Source organism: Lagopus muta, chromosome 12 (assembly GCF_023343835.1).
Source record: "Lagopus muta isolate bLagMut1 chromosome 12, bLagMut1 primary, whole genome shotgun sequence".
Lineage (NCBI taxonomy): Eukaryota > Metazoa > Chordata > Aves > Galliformes > Phasianidae > Lagopus > Lagopus muta.
Window position 1 is genome coordinate 2097971 of NC_064444.1, and position 20707 is coordinate 2118677.

Here is a 20707-nt window from a genome sequence, read left to right on the forward strand (position 1 = left end):
ATCTGCATTGGCCTTAAGACAGGTCAGCTTAAAACTGTGGAAAACCTTTTGGAAGGGGGACTTCTGAAAGCAAGTAACAGCAGAAGTGCTTCTGTTGGGCTTTCCTGCAATATCAGCTCCTTTCAGCTGCAGCCATGGTGTCTCACTTAGCTGACTCCATTCTTAGATTGTGCTCACTTTTTTCCTGTGTAATTCATGCCTTAATAGGGATAGAAAACAATATTTTATCCCTCTTGATATGTATTTTCTTGAGCAGGTTCTTCCCTTAGATCTTACATCATTGTTTCCTTAAATTATAGGTCGTGCTACATTTTAGGTAGCAAGCATGTTGATTTGTTAGCATTGGCTCCATTTCAAGCTAAATCAGCAAATACTTTGTTATTAAGCCATATATTTTCCCTGTTCTGTTTAGTTATTCTTAAGGGAATGCATGATTGTTGTTTTCACTTATAAAAGGAAAATAACAATTCTTACCACATTGTTTGACCTCTATCAGTCCTGTTATTTTTCTGAAGGGGCTTTCCTGCATGAAATTGATGCTGTCCCTGTGGAGTGCAGCAAACACTTCCTGCATCTGGCACCATGGATTTGCCACCTTTTGCTCTGCCTTCAGCTGTCCTGCCTGGTGGCAGAGCTGTGTTGGGCAGCAGCTGTTGGGGTGCACTGCTCCTGGTGAGTTTGTGGTGTGCTCTGTGATGGATGAAGTCCAGAAAGCACTGCAAAATCCTAAACGAAGTAAAATAAAATCTGTGCCTGTTGGTACAGCTGATACTGAGAAGGAAATAATTGTGTTCTGCTGAACAAAAAGATGCTTGCTGGCAGTTAAAGAGGGAAAGATGTGATGGCTGACGTTCTGGCAGTGGCTGCATGGTTCACCTTGGTGCATTTGACGCCTGCAGTCAGCAGCAGGGCTTTTTCTCAGCCAGCTGCAGGGCTGGGGGCTGCAGGCTGGTGTCACCCAGGGATCCCTTGGGAAGGATGGAGTGGCTTTGCTACCATGGAGAACAGGCATAGGAGGATTCAAGCAGAATCTCAACCTGCCACTAGTTATGGTGAACGTTTTGCTCTTGATTGTGGCAACTGCTTTAATTTGAAGGTTCAGGAGGCAAGCCTGCTTTTCATTTGGAAAACCCAAAGTGTAGCTGTGAGCCAGCTGCTTCGGTATGGAGGGGAGCAGGCATGAATTTAAAGGAAAAACAATTTGACCATCTCTTCTGCACCCATGTGAGTGTGCATCTTCTGGTGTCACACTGCCAGTATCTGAATGCAGCTCTGGGCGGTGCATCACAGGGCTCTCCTGCTCTCCGGCCCTCAACGGAATGCTGTGCCAAGGATGGAGCGAGGCACAACAAAGAATCTTGTAGTGCTCTATCTCTCTAGGGTTGCTGTTGTATTAGTTAGTTTCCATGAACTCTTTCTGCTGGTGATCTCAAAAATAACGTTACTTGGAAATCCAGCCCCTCAGTCTCATTCTGTGCCCTCTTAGGCCTTGAACGATCTGTGATTTTCTTTCTGCGTGCGTAAAGCACACATAAAATGACACTTCTGCAGCTTGTTGTGGTACATAGCCTGACTATTCCTGTTGTCTTTGTAAGGTTATCACCTTTGCTGCAGACTCTTACAGCTTTAGAGAGCCAACCTTTGCCAGTTGTTCCTGCAGTTTGCTTCAGCCAAGTCCTCGCTGAGCGGCTACAGTTCATCTCTTCCCAGCGCTTCTCCCTGCCCTCCAAGGACAGTATCCTCTGCAGCTCAGAGCTGATGGATTATTGCTCTGGTTTTTGCTCAGCCTCAAATAATTTTGGGAAAAATGCTGCTACATCTTTGGAAATAAAACCCATCCGTGAAATAGTTTCCCTTTTTCTACTTTTTGGAACCACATCCAAGCCTTTGCGATATCGGTATGTTCAAATGAGTGGAAAAACTGATCTGAAGTTTGGGACAAAAGTTTTGAGCAGGCAGAGATTCAGTGGTTTTACACCAATCAGCTCACTAATGAAGAGCCCCATTTGGAACTCTTCAGGGCTCTGTGGTTGTTCTGGGCCCATCTGAAGCTGCTTTGCTTTGAAGTGTGGCTGAATCGGGTTGTGTGTGAGCTCAGGCAGTCAGGACTAAGGGCTAGGTTATTCTTTACTGAGCCTATAAAAAGGAAATCTTTATGGAAAGGGCTGGAGGTTATTTATAAACAAAATGCAGATTTTAAATTGCACGTCACGCTTATAGTAGGAATGCTGGACAGAAGGGAGGACGAGATAGGAGCAAACACATTGTGGTGCAGGCTGCTTGCTTGGGGATTTTTTTGAATCCGTGTGACTGTGCTCTTATTCACTTTCAAGTATGATTTTTATTTGCTGATCTCAGTCTTTGGAACCTGGCTGTTTTGGGTAAGGTGGTTTTGCCCTGAATGTAATGCTGTAGCTGACTGTTATTTAGCTGCCCTTGGGAGTCCTTCCCCTGGCATCAGGCTGCTGGGGCTGCTCAGCCCAGAGCGGCGAGAGCTTAATGAGCTCCAGGAGAGGCACAGCGCGAGGGAAGCTCACTGGGGAAGGCTGCCATTGGCAGGGGGATCTGAATCATCTCCTCCTTCCTTCAGGCTTCATTTAATGGCTCGTATTGACAGCACGGAGCTTGATGCTACGTTTTTCTTATTGGTGAAAAGCTGTGCTGGGGAGGTAGGGAAGTAAACTTTTCAATCTGGAGGCAGAGCGCTGGTCTTGGGAGGAAGGCAGGGACTTGCAATCCTGCTTTCTTGTGACATTCCTCTGCCTTTCTCAGTTGGTTTCTTCGCACATGTAAGTTTTTCTGTGTCTGCAGCCATAGCAAATCTTCTGCTTGTGTTACTGCCTTAAAATGTGTGTAAGTGTCAGTAGTAGATGGGATCTGCAAGAGCTAACTGTGCAGCCAGGGAGGTGCTGGCTTTGACTTGTGTTGTCTGGATCTCAGTGCAGGTTGTCCCAGCTTGTGGGGCTCTGATGCAAGCGGGGTGTGAGGGAGCCTTGCTGCAGGGAGCTGCTCTGTGCTACTGGTTATCCTGAGCAGAGGGAAGCTAATGTTGAGAGGAGCATCTTCTGCTTTGATTCATCAAAGCCTAAAATTGATGCTCAGTTCTAATTCCAGCTCTGCAGGATTTCATGTGAACTCGAGATGTGGAATTGAAATGGAAGCAGTGCATTATTAGGAGTGCTTTTGTTAGCCTTCACTACCTCTTCAAAACACATTTTCCTCTTTGAGATACTTACATCTTTGTGTTCAGTGCTGCTAATGTGACTGTTCATCCACTTCTGCTTCTCATTACCTACAGAACAAGAGAGTAATTGCCTTGCTTGGGAGGCAGGCGTTGACTGTGTTGCCCCAAGTAATAGATTGTGTTGCTGCATACTTGTGAGTGGTCCTGTGGGCAGCAACTGAAGTGGGCAGTGTTTGGTTCTGCTTTTGCTAATAACTTATGTTTGCTTCTGTAATGTGAAGTGATGGTGGAAATTGGTTTCTTATGCTAAATGTAGTAGAGGAGGCACACGTGAAGCCACGCAGTCGGTTCTGATGGTGATGCAGCCTTTTGCTTAGGTGTTCTCAGCGTGTTGTTTTTCACTGAATTGGGCTTCCAAACAGCAGAGACAAGGATTAGTTTTTCCCTAATGTGGATTCTGTTCCTTGTAGTCCATGTGGAAGTACTTGGAAATGCCTTCAAGTCTGCCTCTGCATAGGTAGGTGAAGTAGCATGAAGTGACTGATGCTTTCCAGGAGCCCTTTCTCTCTGTGTTCTCTCACTGAAAAGTGAAGGGCTGCAGTGTGGAGAGCTTAATATCTCTACAATTGACTGCTGTGTGACTATTCTTTAAAAAAGAATTATATCTAAGTAGCTTTGTAGATTATCTTGGCTAATCTAGATTTATGAATAGCTGCTGACTACAACAACTTCCCTGGGCTGTTGCTTGTGGAATATTGATGGCATTGCTGCTGGGTTTTGGAAGCATCCACCTCCTACCTGCCTTCGAAGCTGGAGCAAGGTGTGGTGTTTGAGCACCCGAGTTTATTACATCCATTTTTGTGTTTTTCTTTCCAGGTCACTGCAAGGTCCGAGACCCCCATAAACAGTGTCAGTAACAGTTTGGAAAATGTCCTACATACATCAACACATTCCATTGAGGAGTCATTACCCAAGAGGCCTTCAGGGAAACACTCCAAAGGTGTGTCCTTTTACTGCATGCCTACTTCCAGTGGGGGAAAGAACACTTGTATCTCTGTGGCAATTGGCATTGTTTTCATCCATTGGAAACTGGAGTTGTGCTGCTTCAGTTCAGGGTTGGGATGAGCACAGGACGTCGTAGAGGTTATTGGTTGTAATGCTTCTTTTAGGAGTATTATTTTATCAGTGAGATGTGGTCAGCAAGAGATGACCAGAGATGATGAGTGTGATCAGCATGGTTATTCTGCTGGGAAGTGAGAATGTTTCCTAGGGATTGAAAGACAGAGCTCTCACCAAATGTTCTAGTGAGTGAATCTGATACTCTGCCTCTCATTCTCGTAATAGAGATGATGTAGATTCATCGTATCTATGGTCAGAATCATCATAGAGATTCATATCATTTGAGATTCATATCTTGAATGAAGTGTATGGTGATGAGTGTTACTTCACTGAGGAGAACACATCTGTAAGAGCAGCTGGGCTGCTGCTTGCTTCCACTTTCATTTCCCAGGAATGCTTGAGCAGGTGGAAGAAGAGGGGAGCAGAGGAGAAGGAGCTGCAACTTTGTTAGCACTTGAACACCTTAGCTGCAACCTCAAAACACCAAATGTTGCTACAAAACAAGTGTTACTGTGTGCTGACCTGGCTGAAAACTGGGCTTGATGAATTGCAGTTAGTGTTTTCAGTTTGCGCTCAGGGCTGTGATTACAAGCATTAAAACATCTAGGTTAAAGTGTGACTGAGGGTATTCTTGTTTAATGCACACAAAAGGCACTGTTAAGTGAGGAAGATCTTTGAACCACGAGCTGCTGTTCACGTAGAACAGCTTTTGTGAACTCTTTATGGGGCTCCTAACTATACTTCAGTACAACATAAGTTGAGATCAAGGGTTTCCAAGCAAGTCTTCCACTTTGCATGGAGGGAAGGGATCTGATGCAGCCTGGAAGTAGTTAATCATCCCCAGGATGGTCCCCAGGATCCACTGGCCCTCCTTTTCTGTGACATACCCAACTATAATCCCAATAGCTGTAAGTAGCAATCATTTTGTACAGCAGAATCGTGCTGTAAGGAGCTGTTTCTCCAGCTGTAAAAGCTATCAGGGTAGGAAGAAAAATGCAGCACTAAGCAGAAGCGTGGCTGGGTTTGTGGCTTTCACCTGATATAAATAGGCCAGGGTTCAATGCTGCTTTCAGTTGTTCCTGGTGATTGCTGCTCCAGTGCCATATATGCCAAGATTAGTCATGGTACACTGTGTAAATTGTCTTCCTCTGATCTGTTCTTCTTTATAGGGTACCTGCTTAGTTTTCAGAGACCATAACTTTTTAATTTAGAGCTTTCCTTACAAATACAATACAAAAGTAAAAATCCTTTACTAACTGATTCTCTGCTTTCTGGTTCACCAGCAGCAAAAATTACATGGAGTTCTCCTTTCCCTGTGATACCCTGTATGGTAGGGAGTTCTTCCTTCTAAGGTTGGAGTACAATTGGTTATTGGCCAGCCTCAGACCAATACCACACTGCATATTTCTGTCTCTCTTAGCAAACACTCCTCTCAGTTCAGGAAGATCTGGTAATTTTTTAATGTAGAGTGCAGGAAATTCAGTTTCAGGAGCAGAGGATGGATGAGTTGCTTGACCCATTGCGTAATTCTAGTCTGACACAAGACTTGCTAGAGACAATCAGCACATCTTGAGAGGACAACTTCTTGTTTGTGGTCAGAAGTATTGAGCTGCTCCAGTCTGCGTGTTTCTCTTGGCAAAAGACTGGAGCTGGAAGGGCCTCAGTTCAAAAAGACTAGCTGAAATGGAGGAAAAATGAGAGGACTCAGTGAAGATGTGGGATCCATTGTGTTTAGTTGGATTAGAGGCAGTGTGTCTCAATCTGATGAGAGTTTTACTTCTGACTTGTAGAAATGTCAGGAGGAGTGCATGATGTGTGGTGGAACAGTGGCTGGATTTGTAGTGGGCTGGGCTGTGAGAGCCCTTTGTGGCTGTATTTCCCCTGATCCACAGTTTGGAACCGCCTGTTATCTTCACATATTTCATGTTTTGGTATGAGAGAGAGCTGAAAAGAGTAGACTTGGTATTCCAGTGAGCTGTTGTAGGCCTGTGTACAAGCTTAGGAAAAATGCAGATGGCCTTTGGCATGCAGATCTGGTAGCAAGTCCAATAGCTGTGACATGCAGAAGTAAAATCGTGCTTTTCTTACCCTTGCTTTGTCAGTTATTTCACATCTGTTTTCACAGACGTGGAGGTTGTCTTAAATGGAGGTAAACTTTGGGAAGTGGATCCTGCCCTCTCAGGGGCTTGCAGGGAGGCTGACTCACAGGCTTCAAGGTGTTGACAGATCTCAGTGATGAAGGAGAAGGGAGACAAATAGGCCAGATTCTTGTGTTCTGTGTAACTGAAATTTCAGCAGAGATGTGCTGCTAGATCTTGGTTTCTTTTCTGCTGTTTCTAGAGTGCAGTATGGTTTTTAATGTGCCTTTAGCACCGATCCAAACAAAGCAATCCAATTCAAATGCAAGTTGAGCTTTTTTCAGCTTACTAGCTGAGCATTGCAGTGCTGTCCTTCCTCCTTGTGTTGCTCTGGGCTTTTTTCTACTAGAAAAAGAATTGAAGCACTGCAAATGTAATTGCAGTAGGTGTCGATGTCTGGTTGATTCCAGTTTTGAAGGTGCAATTTTGTGCCTGGAATGGCATGCCTGGTAGGGAAATACTTCCAGCAGCAGCGTGGGGATGGTTCCTGCTACAGGCAGGTCTGTGTTTGTGAGCACAGTGCCTGTGCAGGAAGCAATGTCACTTGGAGGAGCTCTGATGAAGGTACCAAAACTCGATTTAAGAAGCTCACTGGTTAAATACAGTATATTAACCAGCAGCTGTTGTTTGGAGCCAATCCTGCTGTGGTAGCTTAGGGAATTTCAGTCCTTATGCCAAAGTCCTGTTTGACCTATGGGAAGTCCCATTCACAAAGCTAATTAGTAACAAGCTGACGGAGCTTGAGTTGCTCTGACTTTCTGTGGCCATTCCCACAAGAGAGCAGTTACTGTAATCAAATCTGAATGGAAAATTCAACTCGGGGCGGGGGGAAAAAAAGCCAAAGCAACCAACAGACACAAGATAGTGATTTCCTGTGCACCAGAGATGTTATTAATTACTTACTGTAACGTTCCAAGGAGGATGATTTGGCCATTGTATGGATAGCACTGTAGGCAAGCAATACTTGGTGCATGTGACATTTCAGCCATGTATTAAACGTGGTCAGTGACCACAGCATATTTTCCAAAAGCACAGTGGAATAAAGTACATTATGCCAGATGCTGAAGTGCAGAACAAAAGAATCTTTATAATAAGGCAGCGGAGACTGCAAACCATTGCAGTATGATGACTGCTATCTAGGGATGCAGTTTCTCCTAACGCTGGGTGAAATTCTGTTTGGTCACAGCCTGTTCTAAATTTTCTGCAGTGAAAGTTCAGTGTTGGTGTCTGTAAGATGCTCGTTGCTATTGTGAGGCTTTGCAGGTGGCAGTTAGCAGTGTTTTCTTCCACAAAGCAGTCTGGAAGATGGTCCAACTTCCTGCAAAGTGACAAAAATTCCCCTAGCCTTGCTTCCTGTGTACTTAAATCATCTTTCCTTTCTGCTATTGCTGCACAAAACCTCAGAGCTGCCTCCAAGCCAGGCTGTTTTCAGATGAAGCAACTGTTGAAATGTGATCCTCATGCAGGGAAGCTGAATCAAAATTCCTGCAACACATGCATCTAATGATAGGCACAAACTGTCTTCTGTGGACAGAGGAACAGAGCTTTTAGATGTCAGATGAGTACAGTAGGCCTCGTTCTACCATCTGGACTCCATTTAGTAGTTCTGCTGAGCACTGTAAAAAACAACTTGTGGCTTAATTGAAGTTACACTCTCAGTCCCCATCAGGGATCCTGTGGATCCTCAGCGTGACCCAGGCTGGAATAATCACAGAGCAGCACATGACTGTAAGGACAAAAGGAGCCACAGTCTGTGGGCGTGAGGGAAAGCTTGAGGGAAGGCTTATCTCAGTAATGTATTGATTTAATTTTGGGCAAGCTCTAGGATGTGAAGGACACCCTTGTTGACTGTAGGCCCGCCAACCTCAGGTAAGGTTCAGGTTGCAGGGAGGTAAAGCTGAAAGTTGGCAGAGGTGCGTGGTGCAAGCAACCCTCAACTTCTAACCTCTGATTTGCCTCCCAATGAGCTTTCCTCAGACTCACCCTTGAGATCCTTCATGCCCAGGTCCAGACTTCACAGCACCCTGTTCTGCAGCTGGGTTGTTCTATTTTTGGGTGAATGCATCACCTCCCACAATATTGGGTCAACCACTGTTCGGGTAGGGCTTAAAGAAACATTTAGGCTATGGTAATCCTATAGTAAAAAAATCTCCCTGTACCAACTGTATGGGATTTTTCAGCTGTTTGTGTATGTCTCTGCTCTAGGATCTCTGAAGCAGAACAAACTCTATTTCTAAAGCACAGCAGTGTTGTTGAAGTGTTAAATTTAAAGTGTTCAATCACACAAGGCGTTGCATACCCGACTTACTGTCTCTAATACACAAGTTTGTGAGCATCAGCTATTTGGAGTTAATTCCAGCAATCAAATCTGAGGATTAGTGTACTAAAAAAAATAAAATAAAAAAGCAAGATGTTTTGATGTTGCATATTTTCCTCATTGCCTGAAGATGACTGCATCTTAAGAAGGTCTTGAAGCCTGGGTGCTGCATAAATCAGGGAGCCTGCGCTTCTGCTGCTGGCGTTCAGTTAAGGTTAGAGGTCTGGCTTTGGAATAAAGCAAACACTGATGTTTGAATTTTGAATAGCAGTACTCTAGGTTATGCTGGTTGTATTCTGCCTCGTGTGGGCAGGCACACAGAGCCACGCTGTGTCCTCAAAGCAGGGGCTGAGTTGCAGAGCTCCCTCCATGGCAGCTCCTGGGGACGGCCTGCTGTGCTTCCTGGGTGCATCAGCACAGAGCACCCCTGTGGCACTGGTCTGCTTTGAAAATGAGGAGGCAGGTGGAGGGGAAGGACAAGAAGATCTCACAAAGCAGTTTACCTTGCCAGCAACCTTCTCTGCTTCCCTGCTATTACCACAAATATTTCTCTGCTCTGCTTCCCTTCTTTCTAATACGAAAGTGACCTTATTTTGTAAATGACAACACTTGATTTCCGTGGAAGCGACGATGATTTCTCACGCTCAGTGCTTGGCTTGAAGGGAACAGATGGGCTACAGAAAAGAAACAGCAAATGGAATAATACTTAAACTGGTGAGAGACCTTTTGCAAATAGTAGCTCATTATTCTGACTGAAGGGCATCCATGTGCAGTGAGGGGGAGGAAATTAGCAGTATTTTTTTATTTTTTTTTTTTAAAGAGTGTTCTGCACTTTGCCTACCAGCTGATGCCAGCCCTGATTCATAGGTCAGAAGGCAGTGGGGGGCTCTCAGACTGGAGATAGGCTGGTGGTTTGGGGCTTTGGGGAATCCTGTGCAAGAGCTGTGAGTCCTTGTGCTGCAGATAGGGCTTCGCTGGTGATTTGCCTTGGTCTTGTTGTACCTACCTATCAAGCTGGGGTGAACCTTGTTTCACATCAGGGCTGGCTTAGTGCTTAGTGCTTACAGCTCTCTGGGAGGTGCTGCTTGGCTTTGTCACAATGTTCAGGGTTTTCCTGATCCAAAAAGTTCTCTGGGATGTGTTTTACCGGCAGAAACAAGTTCTCCCCTTTGTTTTACTTGAGTACTTCAAGATTCCTTTCTTAAATGTGCCTCCAACTCTTATCTTCCTTTGCTGATAACCAAATGAGAAAACTGTGACGTTAACATTTGGGTGGTTGTCCATAGAAACAGAGCTGAGAATAATCAAAGGGAAATCAAGTGGGGCTGTCTAAAGAAAGCCGAGCTCTTCAGTTTAATGCAGTCACAATTCTTAAAGCTCATCTGTTGAAAAGTGCCAGGACAGAGCCAGATGTTGAGGCCTGGGTTAAGAGATTTGGCAGCTGAATGGGTGAGAGCAGCATCTAGAGACATTTGGGGGTGGATGCTGAGAGAATAACATCTTGTGTAGGGATTGTAGGTGGTGGAAACTGGGGCAACTTCCAGGAGCCCCAGCATCCTGCGCCTGTGTCCTGCACTTCCCTTGGACACCAAGCAGTGCTGGCACTGCAAGCTGCGTTCCTGCAATGGGAGGAGCTGTGGCTCCCATCCCTATGATGTGTCTGTTTCTGTGCCATGTGAGGAGTGAAGGAGACAAATGGTCAGCATTGGCATTGTTGGGATGCTTTGTCAGGCTTCGCTTCTGATTTCATCTTTCTTGTTGCATGCAGGGAAATCACAGGCTGTAATTACTCCAAACAGTGATTTTTGCTTAAAGTCAGTGTGCTTTCTCAGATATGAGGGAACACAGAGCTAAAAGGTCGATGCTTCATTTTCTTCCTGATTTATTCTTTTATCTCCCTGGAAGAAAAGCAGTGGACTTGGTGCGTTTCTTCAGTGCCTGGAGTGGATGCATTTCATCAGCGGATGGTGCAGATGCTGTTTTTAACAGTAACTCAGAGGGGGTAACCCTGCTAAAATTACATCATTAATATACACAGCTGAAAGGAAGTGGCACAACAGTGCCTTGGAAAGCTCTCTATTGTGTTTTCCACTCCTGTGGATGAATTATTCAATGGGCATCATTCAAGCAGAGATGCAGTTGGGCTGCCGTGCTTGCAAAGCGAGCAGAGTTCTTCTTATAAACAGTCTATGGAAGAGTAGCAAGTAAATTACCTGCAAAAACATGGGTATGATGCAGGTATGAATGGCTTGGGTTGCTGCAAGTTTGTGCTGCTTCCTTTTTCTGCTATGAAATAATTGAGGAGCTTGGTAAATAACCTGCTGTCGCAAAGGACGACAAGCAGCTGTACAGAAGGAGACAAAACCCACTGTGCTGCACATGGGAGAATGCAGTGACCAGTGTGGAGAATCAGAGCTTCAAGATGTTGAGGTTTTAGTGGTTGAGAGCTTTGGGTTTTCTTGTTCTTTCAGTTCCTGTGTGTTCTCCCTGGCTTGGCAAACGCTAATGAAATCTGCTTTGGTCTTCTCTTCCCTTTTGTGTTTGCTTCATAGATGTGTTACAGAAACAATTGTGTAATAGTTGTATGGTATCTCAAAATAAGCTTAAGCCCTGAATGAGAACTTTATTCTGTTTCTTTGAATTCCTGGTCAAATCTTGTCCGGGCTCCAAAGCAAAGGAACAATGTTTCATACAGAAGCGTGGAAGGGAAGCAGAATATTAAAGCCTAAGAGCAGAGACCTGAAAACGTACAAGGATGTAATTGCCAACAAAAGGAGCCCCTCACAAAGGTGGCTGTGCAGGGGAGAGTTTGTTTCTCACTGAGCTGAGCACTTGAATGCATTTGTGGCTCTTGGCAAGACTGTTTGTACTGAAGGCTTTGCCTATTCCAGATTAGTCCCTGGGTCTGATGTTTGTACATAGCATGCTTGTGGTATTTCTTTTGCCATTAAGCTTTCATACTATAATTCATTGGAAAAAATTGAAGCTGATACCAAATGCTGCTCGCGCTTTTTTCTCATTGCAGCCTTAGTCAGGAGCTTCAGATGCTGATACTGCCTTCAGAAATGCAGAAAAGAGCACGTGCTGATGAGCCTGAGCACTGAGCCATGCAGTGTGGAACAGCTGTTTCACATAAGATATGCTGCATCTATTTGCCTGGGTTTGAAATGCACATTTATGCAGTGCGCACGCAGCCCAAATCTCTGGGCAGAGTTGGAGCAGCAGCCATCTGATCTTGGTGCTGTTTTATCACCACGCTGCCCTTCAAGGCAGAGCAGCTGGGATCTCACTGACTGCCCTCCATCTATGTTGGATATATGGTTACATGCTGCAGCCCACGAAAGCTGTGTTCAGCTGTTGTGCAGGGAGGAACAAAACCATTTATATATACCGCGTAATTTTCTTCAATAACGGTTTATTCCCATTCTCCCCGTCCCCAAAAAAAGATTTGTCATTAGCTCAGTTGCACTCAGCTGGCATCTTGGGTTGGTTCAGTGGCTGAGCTATGGGCCCACTCCATATGTCTATCTGTATTTTAGGGCATTGCTCCACACTTGAAAGCAAATGCCAGCTCTGAGAGCCGTCAGCTTTTAACTGTCGGCTACCTGAAAGTGCCGTGCTTCTCCCCATCTGCTTTCCTTTCTCTCCCTAAGCTGGGTCTGTATCTGTTCCATGCAGGCACAGGGACTTTGCAGGCTTTGGCTGTGTTGGTGCTGTTTCCCCGGTGATGTCTGGGATCTGCTGAAGCATGGATTTTGGTACTTGGGTACAAAGCTGTGCAGGGAAAGGGGTCTGCATTACCAAAGATGTTTTGCACGGGGGAAAAAAAGGACTTTGCACCCTCAGTTTGATGGGTGAATATAACATTCAGATTCAAAATGCTACCTGAAGAAAATCCTTTCTAGGGGAGACCAAACCAGCACCATGACTGTCTAGGATGGATGAAACTCCTCCTAAAAACTACAAAACAAAGCCAAGATTTTGTTTAAAAGCCATCTATTGGGAACAGTAAGGAAAATAATCACTCAGTCAGATAAAACTAGACTAAATATACAAGTGCAGATTATTTATCCAGTAAGTAAAAATATTTAGATACCAAGCTGAACGTGTCTTTTGATTACAGAGATATTTTTACTAGGGTGGATGACATAATTAGATCTGGACAGCTTGTTTATTTTAATTGCTTATGGTAGGATGTATGCTAGTGGTTACCGAAGCTGCCTTCAGTGTTTGTGCTTATGGTCATTTTTGCAGATGTTCTTCTCAGAATGAGCTGCACGTTCCTCTGTCTGCTCCCAGTAAATCACAGAAGGAAGACGAGTCAGGGGGCCAGGCTTTAAGCAACTGAAGTGCAAAGCTGCATCAATCGGGAGACGCAGCTTCGCTTTTGGAGCTGCTCATTAAAACTGAGTTATGGTGTATGTTTTACCTGTTGCAAAATTGCCCTTAATTAACATTGCTTTTACAGCCTACCTTGGCATTGCATCGTAGCTCTCTTCCTGCCCTGAGCATCATGATGTATAATTCAACAGCAGATCCCTGGTAAGTGTGTGCTTCAAGGAACAGCTCCTGCTTGGTGCTGTGCGTTGGTGTTCAGGCTTAGCACGACAGCAGAGCTGTTACACAAGTATGTCCAGCACAGCAGCCCTTCCTGAGTCATTCTATAGAAGCTTTATCTGGCATTAGAAAAGAAGAAAGGCCACTTGTAAGGCAGTGGTGCCTGTTCAGTGCTGTGGAAGGCAGTTCAGCGGCGTGAAGGCGAAAGTGAGTACATCTGGCTTGAAGTACTTGGTAAGAAAAGCCTTCAGATTGGTGTTTGAGGCTGTATCTTGCTTGTGAAAGCAGCTGGCTGATTCTTCTGGGCTTTGTGTCTTCCTGTCCAGATGGAAGTCCTCTTCAGGCTGTGGTGCAGACAGCGTTTTGTTTTGTTTAGCCCTTTGAACGCAGTGAAGTTACGAAAGTGTTCTGTAGGTTGATAGGCTTTTGTGGTTGGCTGAAGTGCTGACGGTGCCGTTCAGCACTACCCAAAACAATGCAAAATTGAGCTAAAATTCTACAAGCTAAGATGCACAGACTTATTTTTCTCTCTCCCTTTTTTGGAGGACATAAGGTCGCTTAGTTGGTAAGTTGGATAAGCCCAGCTGAGGAAATAGCAGGCAGATGAAAACTACTGGTCAGGGGTGAGCTATGCAGTCCCAGTGCAGTGCGTTTCCACGGTGCTGCCAAGTGTAAGCTCATGTTCTTGATTTCTAAAAAGGCTGTGTGATTATTTCCTGTGGAACACTGCAGCTCCCAGTCATCAGCCTGCAAAGTAACTCCTCGCCTAAACTCAGTGCGTTGCTTTTGATTTCAGATGTTCTCTGTGCTGGAAGATCCCTTGTTTCTTACAGTTCTAAGGGTACTTCTTCTGCTGGGCTTCCCTGTGTGTCGAGGGTGCTGCTGACAAAGTTTGTTAGGCTCAATTCCAATCTTTTCCTGCCTATTTTGGTATGGTTCCGAGTTTCCTTTGCAGCGGGGACCGTGATCAGAGCAAAGTCTGCCCAGTGCTGAGGACTCTCTTTGGAGCCCTTAAACTCAGGTCGTCCCAACCAGGCTTGTTCCTGCTGCTCTGGGGGGAGTGGGGTCCTTATATCTGCTTGTCCTGATAAGAAATGAGCACAGGTTCACAAGACATCATCAGATAAAGTGAGCTAGGGATGTCTGTTGCCACTTCATGCTCATCAGCTTACTGTGAGGTGGCTTAGATAAAATGCTCTTGATGAAACTGTTTATTCTAAATCCCACTTGAAGGAAGTATTGTATTTATCTGCTCAAGTAGTTCTCCCAGTTAACGATAACCAGGAAAAGCCTTCAAATAGAGTTCTCAGGTAAATGTGTCACTCTCAAGAGGGTTTCAGCAGTGTTTGTGTTGCTGTGGTGGTTGCTAAGTGTCAGTGATGCTGTAAATGTGCAAATCTTCTGCTGGAACAGTGTGATTTCCTGCACAGCTCAGAGTGATTTACACATACCTGACACAGGGAGAACACAGAAAGATCTTACTGCATTTGGTACCAGCTACAACTCTGTGCTTCTGGGGGGGGAATACAGAAATTCTATGGAACTCAGTTTATACATTTCTTGGCAAAAAGCAGCTTTATATTTGCACAAAGGCTTTGGGATCACTGAAGCGATTATCTCTTGACACATTTACTTAGTCTGTAACCACTGGACTATGCAAGAACAGGTTGACCTCTCCCTAAATCGCCCTCTGATGTGTTCAGAGGATGAGATGCCCTGTTTCCCTCCCTGCTTACACAATAACGACAGGTCCATCATACATGACAAACCAATGTAGTTAACTGCAGCTGCTGCATCCCCTTCCAGATTTGATTTATTTTTTTTTTTTTCCCTAGAAATAATAAAACAAGCAACTAGAAGGAGTAAAACAAGACCATTCTTCAGAAAGAAGCCCTCATTTCCTTATCCATCCTCCCTCTCTTCTAAAGAATCCTCACCCCAGCTCTCATTCCTCTCGAATGGAGCAGTTTTCCCCTCTGGAACAGCTATAAATAGATGAGTTTGTAGCTGTGTGTGTGCTTGTCACTTAGGCTAAACTCAACTCTGACACTTCTTAATTGCTTAATGCATTTGCACGTTGCATGTGACGTTTGCTACACAGCAGGCCTCTGTGTGTGCAGAAAGCAGAGCGTCTGTAAGGACAAGCACTCCTAGAGCATCTCTAGTTATTGTTTATACTCTGCCCTGTCAATATTTGGACGTGCCTTGGATACCTTACAAGGGTTAGTTAATGTGTCATGAATGACTCCACGGTGTGCTGTTTTGCTGGCTGTTGGGCAGAGGGAAATGCAAGCAGAATGCTTTCTGGGTTGTCCTGTTAGTGCCTGCTGGTTCGGCGCCTGCTGGGCCCGGGCTGCAAGTTCAGCTCAGGTTTGTGGGTGTGAGGCCTCAGGGATGCCAGCTTGTTCTTGGCCTTCATGGCAAAGCTGTCACAAGTATTGTGGTGCTGCGACTTGCTGGAAGGAGCTGTAGGAAACACATGAGTCTGATCCTGCCTGAGGTCCTCAGGTGTACTGATGTGAAGCTCTCAGCATCCTGAAGGATGCTGATCAATACCAGAGATACTGAGCTCTGTTCCCACTGCTTCCAGGTGAATGGGCAACCATTTCTCATTGTGCTGTGAGAATCTGGTGCTTCACTCTGCAGGTTCCCTCCGGGCCTCCAGCATTGCATTTAATGAATAAGTGCTGAGAGGTGGGAGGCTGGTGAGATGGAATGAGAGAGGTGGTCAGGAAACACATTCTTGTATGCTTGTGGCAGAAGAGGATATATTGCTTATGAGAGGGAGAATGCATCTTGCTTCCTTCATTCTCCATCACAGCTTAGATGAAAAGCTTTGCAAAAGATGAGATATGCCAAAGCACAACGCTGACAGAACTCCCTCAAAGTTTCTCAGCTCAATTGAGCAGTTGCTATTTGTCACCTTGTAATTTCCTGTGCTTTGCTGCTGTAATTGTTTTGAAACTACCAGATAAATTGTTTTTCTCCTGTGATTTTTTTTTTCCTCTTTGCCTGTGTTTCAGTGTAAATCCAGATGGGTTTGGGTTGGGTGGGGAAGCTTTGTGGTTCAGGTTTCGTGGAGTCACTCGAGATTACCTTATGTCTAATGGACAGCAGTAATTGAGTAACTCTGGCTTTTGAGACATTGCTTTCCTTTAGAAAAACAAGAGATGGAATGAGAGCGCTGCGTTTTTGGTTACTGCTTCTGTCCAAACAAGGATGTGGAAGTATTTCACCAGTTGCTTTTTGATGGATGTCTTCAGCAAAAATCCAATTGCTGTTTGTTTGCTTCTTTCCGTAGATCTTCATTAATAAGTCTGTAGAAGTAGAAGCATCCGCTGGGGCTCTGCACTTGCCCACCTATAGAACACAACATAGTTTTTTGTAGGCTTTTTTTTTTCCCCCTTGTTTAAATTGTAGCCCTTCTCCTTTCTGTCAGGAGCTGCCTGGATTCAGCCCAATCTCTTGACAGTCACATTCTTACCACCTGAATTCCAAAGAAAATACTGATCTTCACACCCACAAGAGCTGAACCACGCTCAGTGGTCTAAGAGAAGGAAAACAGCTGCTCACATATGGAGCAGCCCTTTCAGACGTCGTGGTAGGCTTGCTGGAAGTTGCAATGCCTTCCACTTGAACCCAGTTATGCAGCTCTGTGTTGTGCTGCTGCCCTGCAGCGCCTGTGCTGTCATCCCTTGGTACAAAACAACCTGCAGACCTGTGCATGTTTCTTTCTGGCGAGGGAAGCTGCTGGAGGGAGCAATCTGTGAAACCAGAGGGAAACCAGTGGCAGAAATGATGTTGACACACAGTGTTGAAGGATGGAGGTGTTTGGTTCAGTTCAGTGCAGTTGGTGTTAGCGCTGAAGTCCTGGGTAGCATTAAAAGTAAATCAACACCTGGTTCTCCTGATTGTGTTTTTCTTCTGGTTCTTTGGAGAGGAACACAACTTCTTAATGCAGGCTGAGACATTCATCCCTTTAGTCCTCCTGCCAGTTCACAGTAGCTCTCTCCAGAAGTTGAAGAGGAGTTACAGATCAACCACCTGCAGGGCCGTATGAAGGTGCCTTCTGAAATGAATCTCTTCCTCTGTTGCCCACATAGCTGCGTGCTGCACCCTGCCCTTGACCCACGAGGAGCGGCTGGCTCATCCTGAGGCATGAATCACTTGGTGTGGCTGCGGATGTCAGGGAGGAGAAGGTCCAAGATCCCTTGGTGCAGAGGCTGGTGGGGGACCTGTCACAAAGGCCAGAGGGTTTCACAGCTTGTCTGGAGCAGGAAGGAGCTGTCTGGCTTTCTACCTTTGCAGGAACGATGAACCAATCAGATGACAAATGAACTGAACAGCAGCCCAATGGGTAAAGATTTTGGGCTAGAACAGAGGTAATAAAGGGCTTCAACTTGCTGAATCTGTCTCACCTGGAGCATTTGAAATAGAAGGAAAAAGGCACCATGCAGGAAGGAGGGAAGATGGCTTTGAAACCATGCCGTTAGAGAAGCTTCCACTAAGATCCAATTGAGCCTAGTTTGTAGAGTGGTCTCTAATCAAACTCCATTTGTCTCTTTTCTTACATCAGCCTTCTATACAGATGCACATATACCTACACTAAGAGCCTGAGAACTGGTGGAGTATGGAGACCCAAAGCTGCAAGTTGTCCTGGAACATAATGGGAAGGAAAGGAGGAGACTGTATGGGCAGAGAAAGCCTCCAGCTAGCAGATCTGGGCTCATTGAGCAAAGCTGGTGGGGGAGGAGGACAGTGTACTTACCTTGGAGGCTGCTTTGGGATGTAAAGCAAAACATGCCAAAATGCTGAGTTCCAGGATTCCAGTGTGCTGCTGCTGTGACCTGCTCTGTTAGCCCTGATGCTCAGTGTCATACAGCATTGAGCAAATGCGCAGGATTCTGGAAACATCGCTGTTAATGTGAGATAGTGGCAGAGAGGGCTTTGTCTTAGAGGGTGTATTGGGGTAGAAACTGGAGGATGGAGATGGAACTTCTCCTTGTGTCTTGTGTTTCAAGTTCTGTGACTGCTGTACAAAGCCTCATGACCTGAGAAGCTGCTGCCTGATCTTACTGCCTGCTAAAGCTACACTGGCAGGACATCTTGGAATGTGATCCCTATTGTATTGTAACAAACAGTAAAGGATGTGGATTTCATCATGTAGCAACATTCGCTTTGACCTCTGTCTGACAGTGCCTCAAATGTGAGCTTCCATACTTGATGCAGACACACAGAGTCAATAACTGCATGAAGACTTCAAGACTTCAGCAAGTAAAGTAAAGCAAACATTTCCCCCAGTAAACATCTTGGAAAGCTTGATTGCAGAAGTGGGGTCACTTTATGTATCATTAGGAATTATCTGGATAATTGTGGAGCTGTATGATGTTTCTAGGGCCAATGGAGTTCATTTGTGCTGTAGAGCAGACTTGATCTTAAAAGATTCGGAGCAGGGTCGCTGTGGTCAGTGCAGAGCTGTATAGCTAATGCTTCACTTGCCTCATGGCAATCATTTTCCAGAGGATAAACCCCTTGCAGCAGGTTATATTAACCAGGTCTAGATCTTTAGCCTGGAAAGGTCATGTAACTGTCAGCACAGCAACATCCCTGTGTAACTGTAAGTTGGTTATTAACCCAGAAATAGTGGTACAGCAGAAATAACATTTTGATATTCATAGGTGAGTCCTGTGTTGCTTAAACAGCAGTGTTGCTGCAGTTGGCCCTGGTCTGCACAAGTTCCATGTTTGCTCCTCGCTGAGCTGTGTGTCACAGCATGATACCCTGCACTGCATCCATCCCAACAGTCCTTTCCAATTCTAATCCTCAAGTGTGTATTGCAGTCAGCATTTGCTGCATTTCAACTGTGAGCACGATTAAGGGTGTCCTGAAATTCTCTTAAGTAAGTGTACTGAGGTACATTTATTTTCTGAAATGGTCAGGAAAGCTTCTGAACCATCTGCATGCTTCAGTCTCCATGCTGTTGGGCAGCTTGCTGAGATCTGGCATGCAGACAGGCTCTTCCTATGGTGCTCAGCATGCAGCATGGTGGCACCAAGGTCATTGCAGAACATTTCAGAAGAGTGCTCTGAAGGCTTGAAATGGAGCAAGTCTCTGCTCCAAGGATAAGAGATAGGAAGCAGAAAGTTGGGAATTGACGTTATTGATGAGCCTAGGCATTTGGGTTATTGTAACTGGGGGCTGCGTGAAGAATGAAGGGTTGAGGATCATAAAGGGAATGTTAATTCTGTATTTTAATGGCTAGCACAAATATCTACTGCTCTATTTAAAACTCAATAGTTCTAAAAATGCTGGCTGCAAACAAATACAACTGCAAGAAGAGTTTTGTAAAACAGCCAAATCCGAGGCTGTAGTGGTTTTAAATGACAGGGCACAGCAACAAAAACATTAAAATGGAAAAGATAACGGCTTCAAGTCATGGTGGTTTTGTGAGGGAGAGATCAAGCTCCATCCTGGTGATAGGATGCTTTGGCTGTGGGGAATGGGAGCTGTGGGGCTGATGGAGCAGGTTGTGTGATGGAGTGTTACAGGACTTGTGCCCCTGTTCTGCTGAGCAGCTTGTGATAGCAGCAATGAGAAGGATGTATGTGATGAATGCATCAAGGTGGTGTAACGTACAAATAGTGTTGAACATGTGTAAAAACATTGAGAATCATCACAGAGTCATTAAGGTTGGAAAAGACCACTGTCATAGGTTCCAACTGTCAGCCCATTGTGCCCACAAAGTGCAGCTCCCCAGACTCCAAACATCAGGGCTCTGGGTTTTGCTTGTTTGAGCTGCTCTGTGAGCATCCCTCCAAGAACCTGTCGTGTGCTGCTCAAATTCCAGTGGCTTTCTTTTGGTATAATTGCCTTTCAGTTTATAAGCCAGTGCAAACTGGCGTTTTATAGACAAAATTCTGCGTATCCCCATGGGTGCAGTCAAGAGGTGGGAGAAACTGCAGGAGAAATGAGAAGTCAATCAACAGTCATGGTGAAGTTTGGTATGGTGGGGTTTCTGATCTCTGTGGGAAATGAGGGTGGGATTCGGGCTGCCTGATGTGTCAGATTGTGTCCTTGAAGGCTGCAGATCACCTGCAGAGATGGAGGCAGCGATCTGCTCTTAGCCCTTTCCCTGTGAGATACCCATAGGAGGAAAGGACACATAAGGATCATCGAGCCCAGCATCTTGGGTTTGCTTACAGCTTACCTAAATAGCAATCATTGAAGCCGATGTTTCCCATCAGCCTGCAGCCAAGGAGTGGTGATGTGAAGACAAAGCACCAGACCCTTCTCAGAAGCACACCCCAAAGAGGTGGAGGTTTTTGCAGGCCGTAGACTTGGCATGCCTGTGTAATGTTCTTATTATGCCAGTGGGTGCCACGATAAGGCCAG

At 45.3% G+C, this 20707-nt stretch overlaps 1 protein-coding gene across 1 annotated transcript in view; it reads left to right on the plus strand.

Moving 5' to 3' along the window:
- Positions 1 to 20707, plus strand: part of ZCCHC14 (zinc finger CCHC-type containing 14) — a 45555-nt gene that overhangs the window by 7699 nt on the left and 17149 nt on the right. Inside the window, exon 2 of the mRNA XM_048959058.1 lies at positions 4061 to 4184. Coding sequence (XP_048815015.1) covers positions 4061 to 4184 — 124 coding nt within the window. The remainder of the gene's footprint in view (positions 1 to 4060; positions 4185 to 20707) is intronic.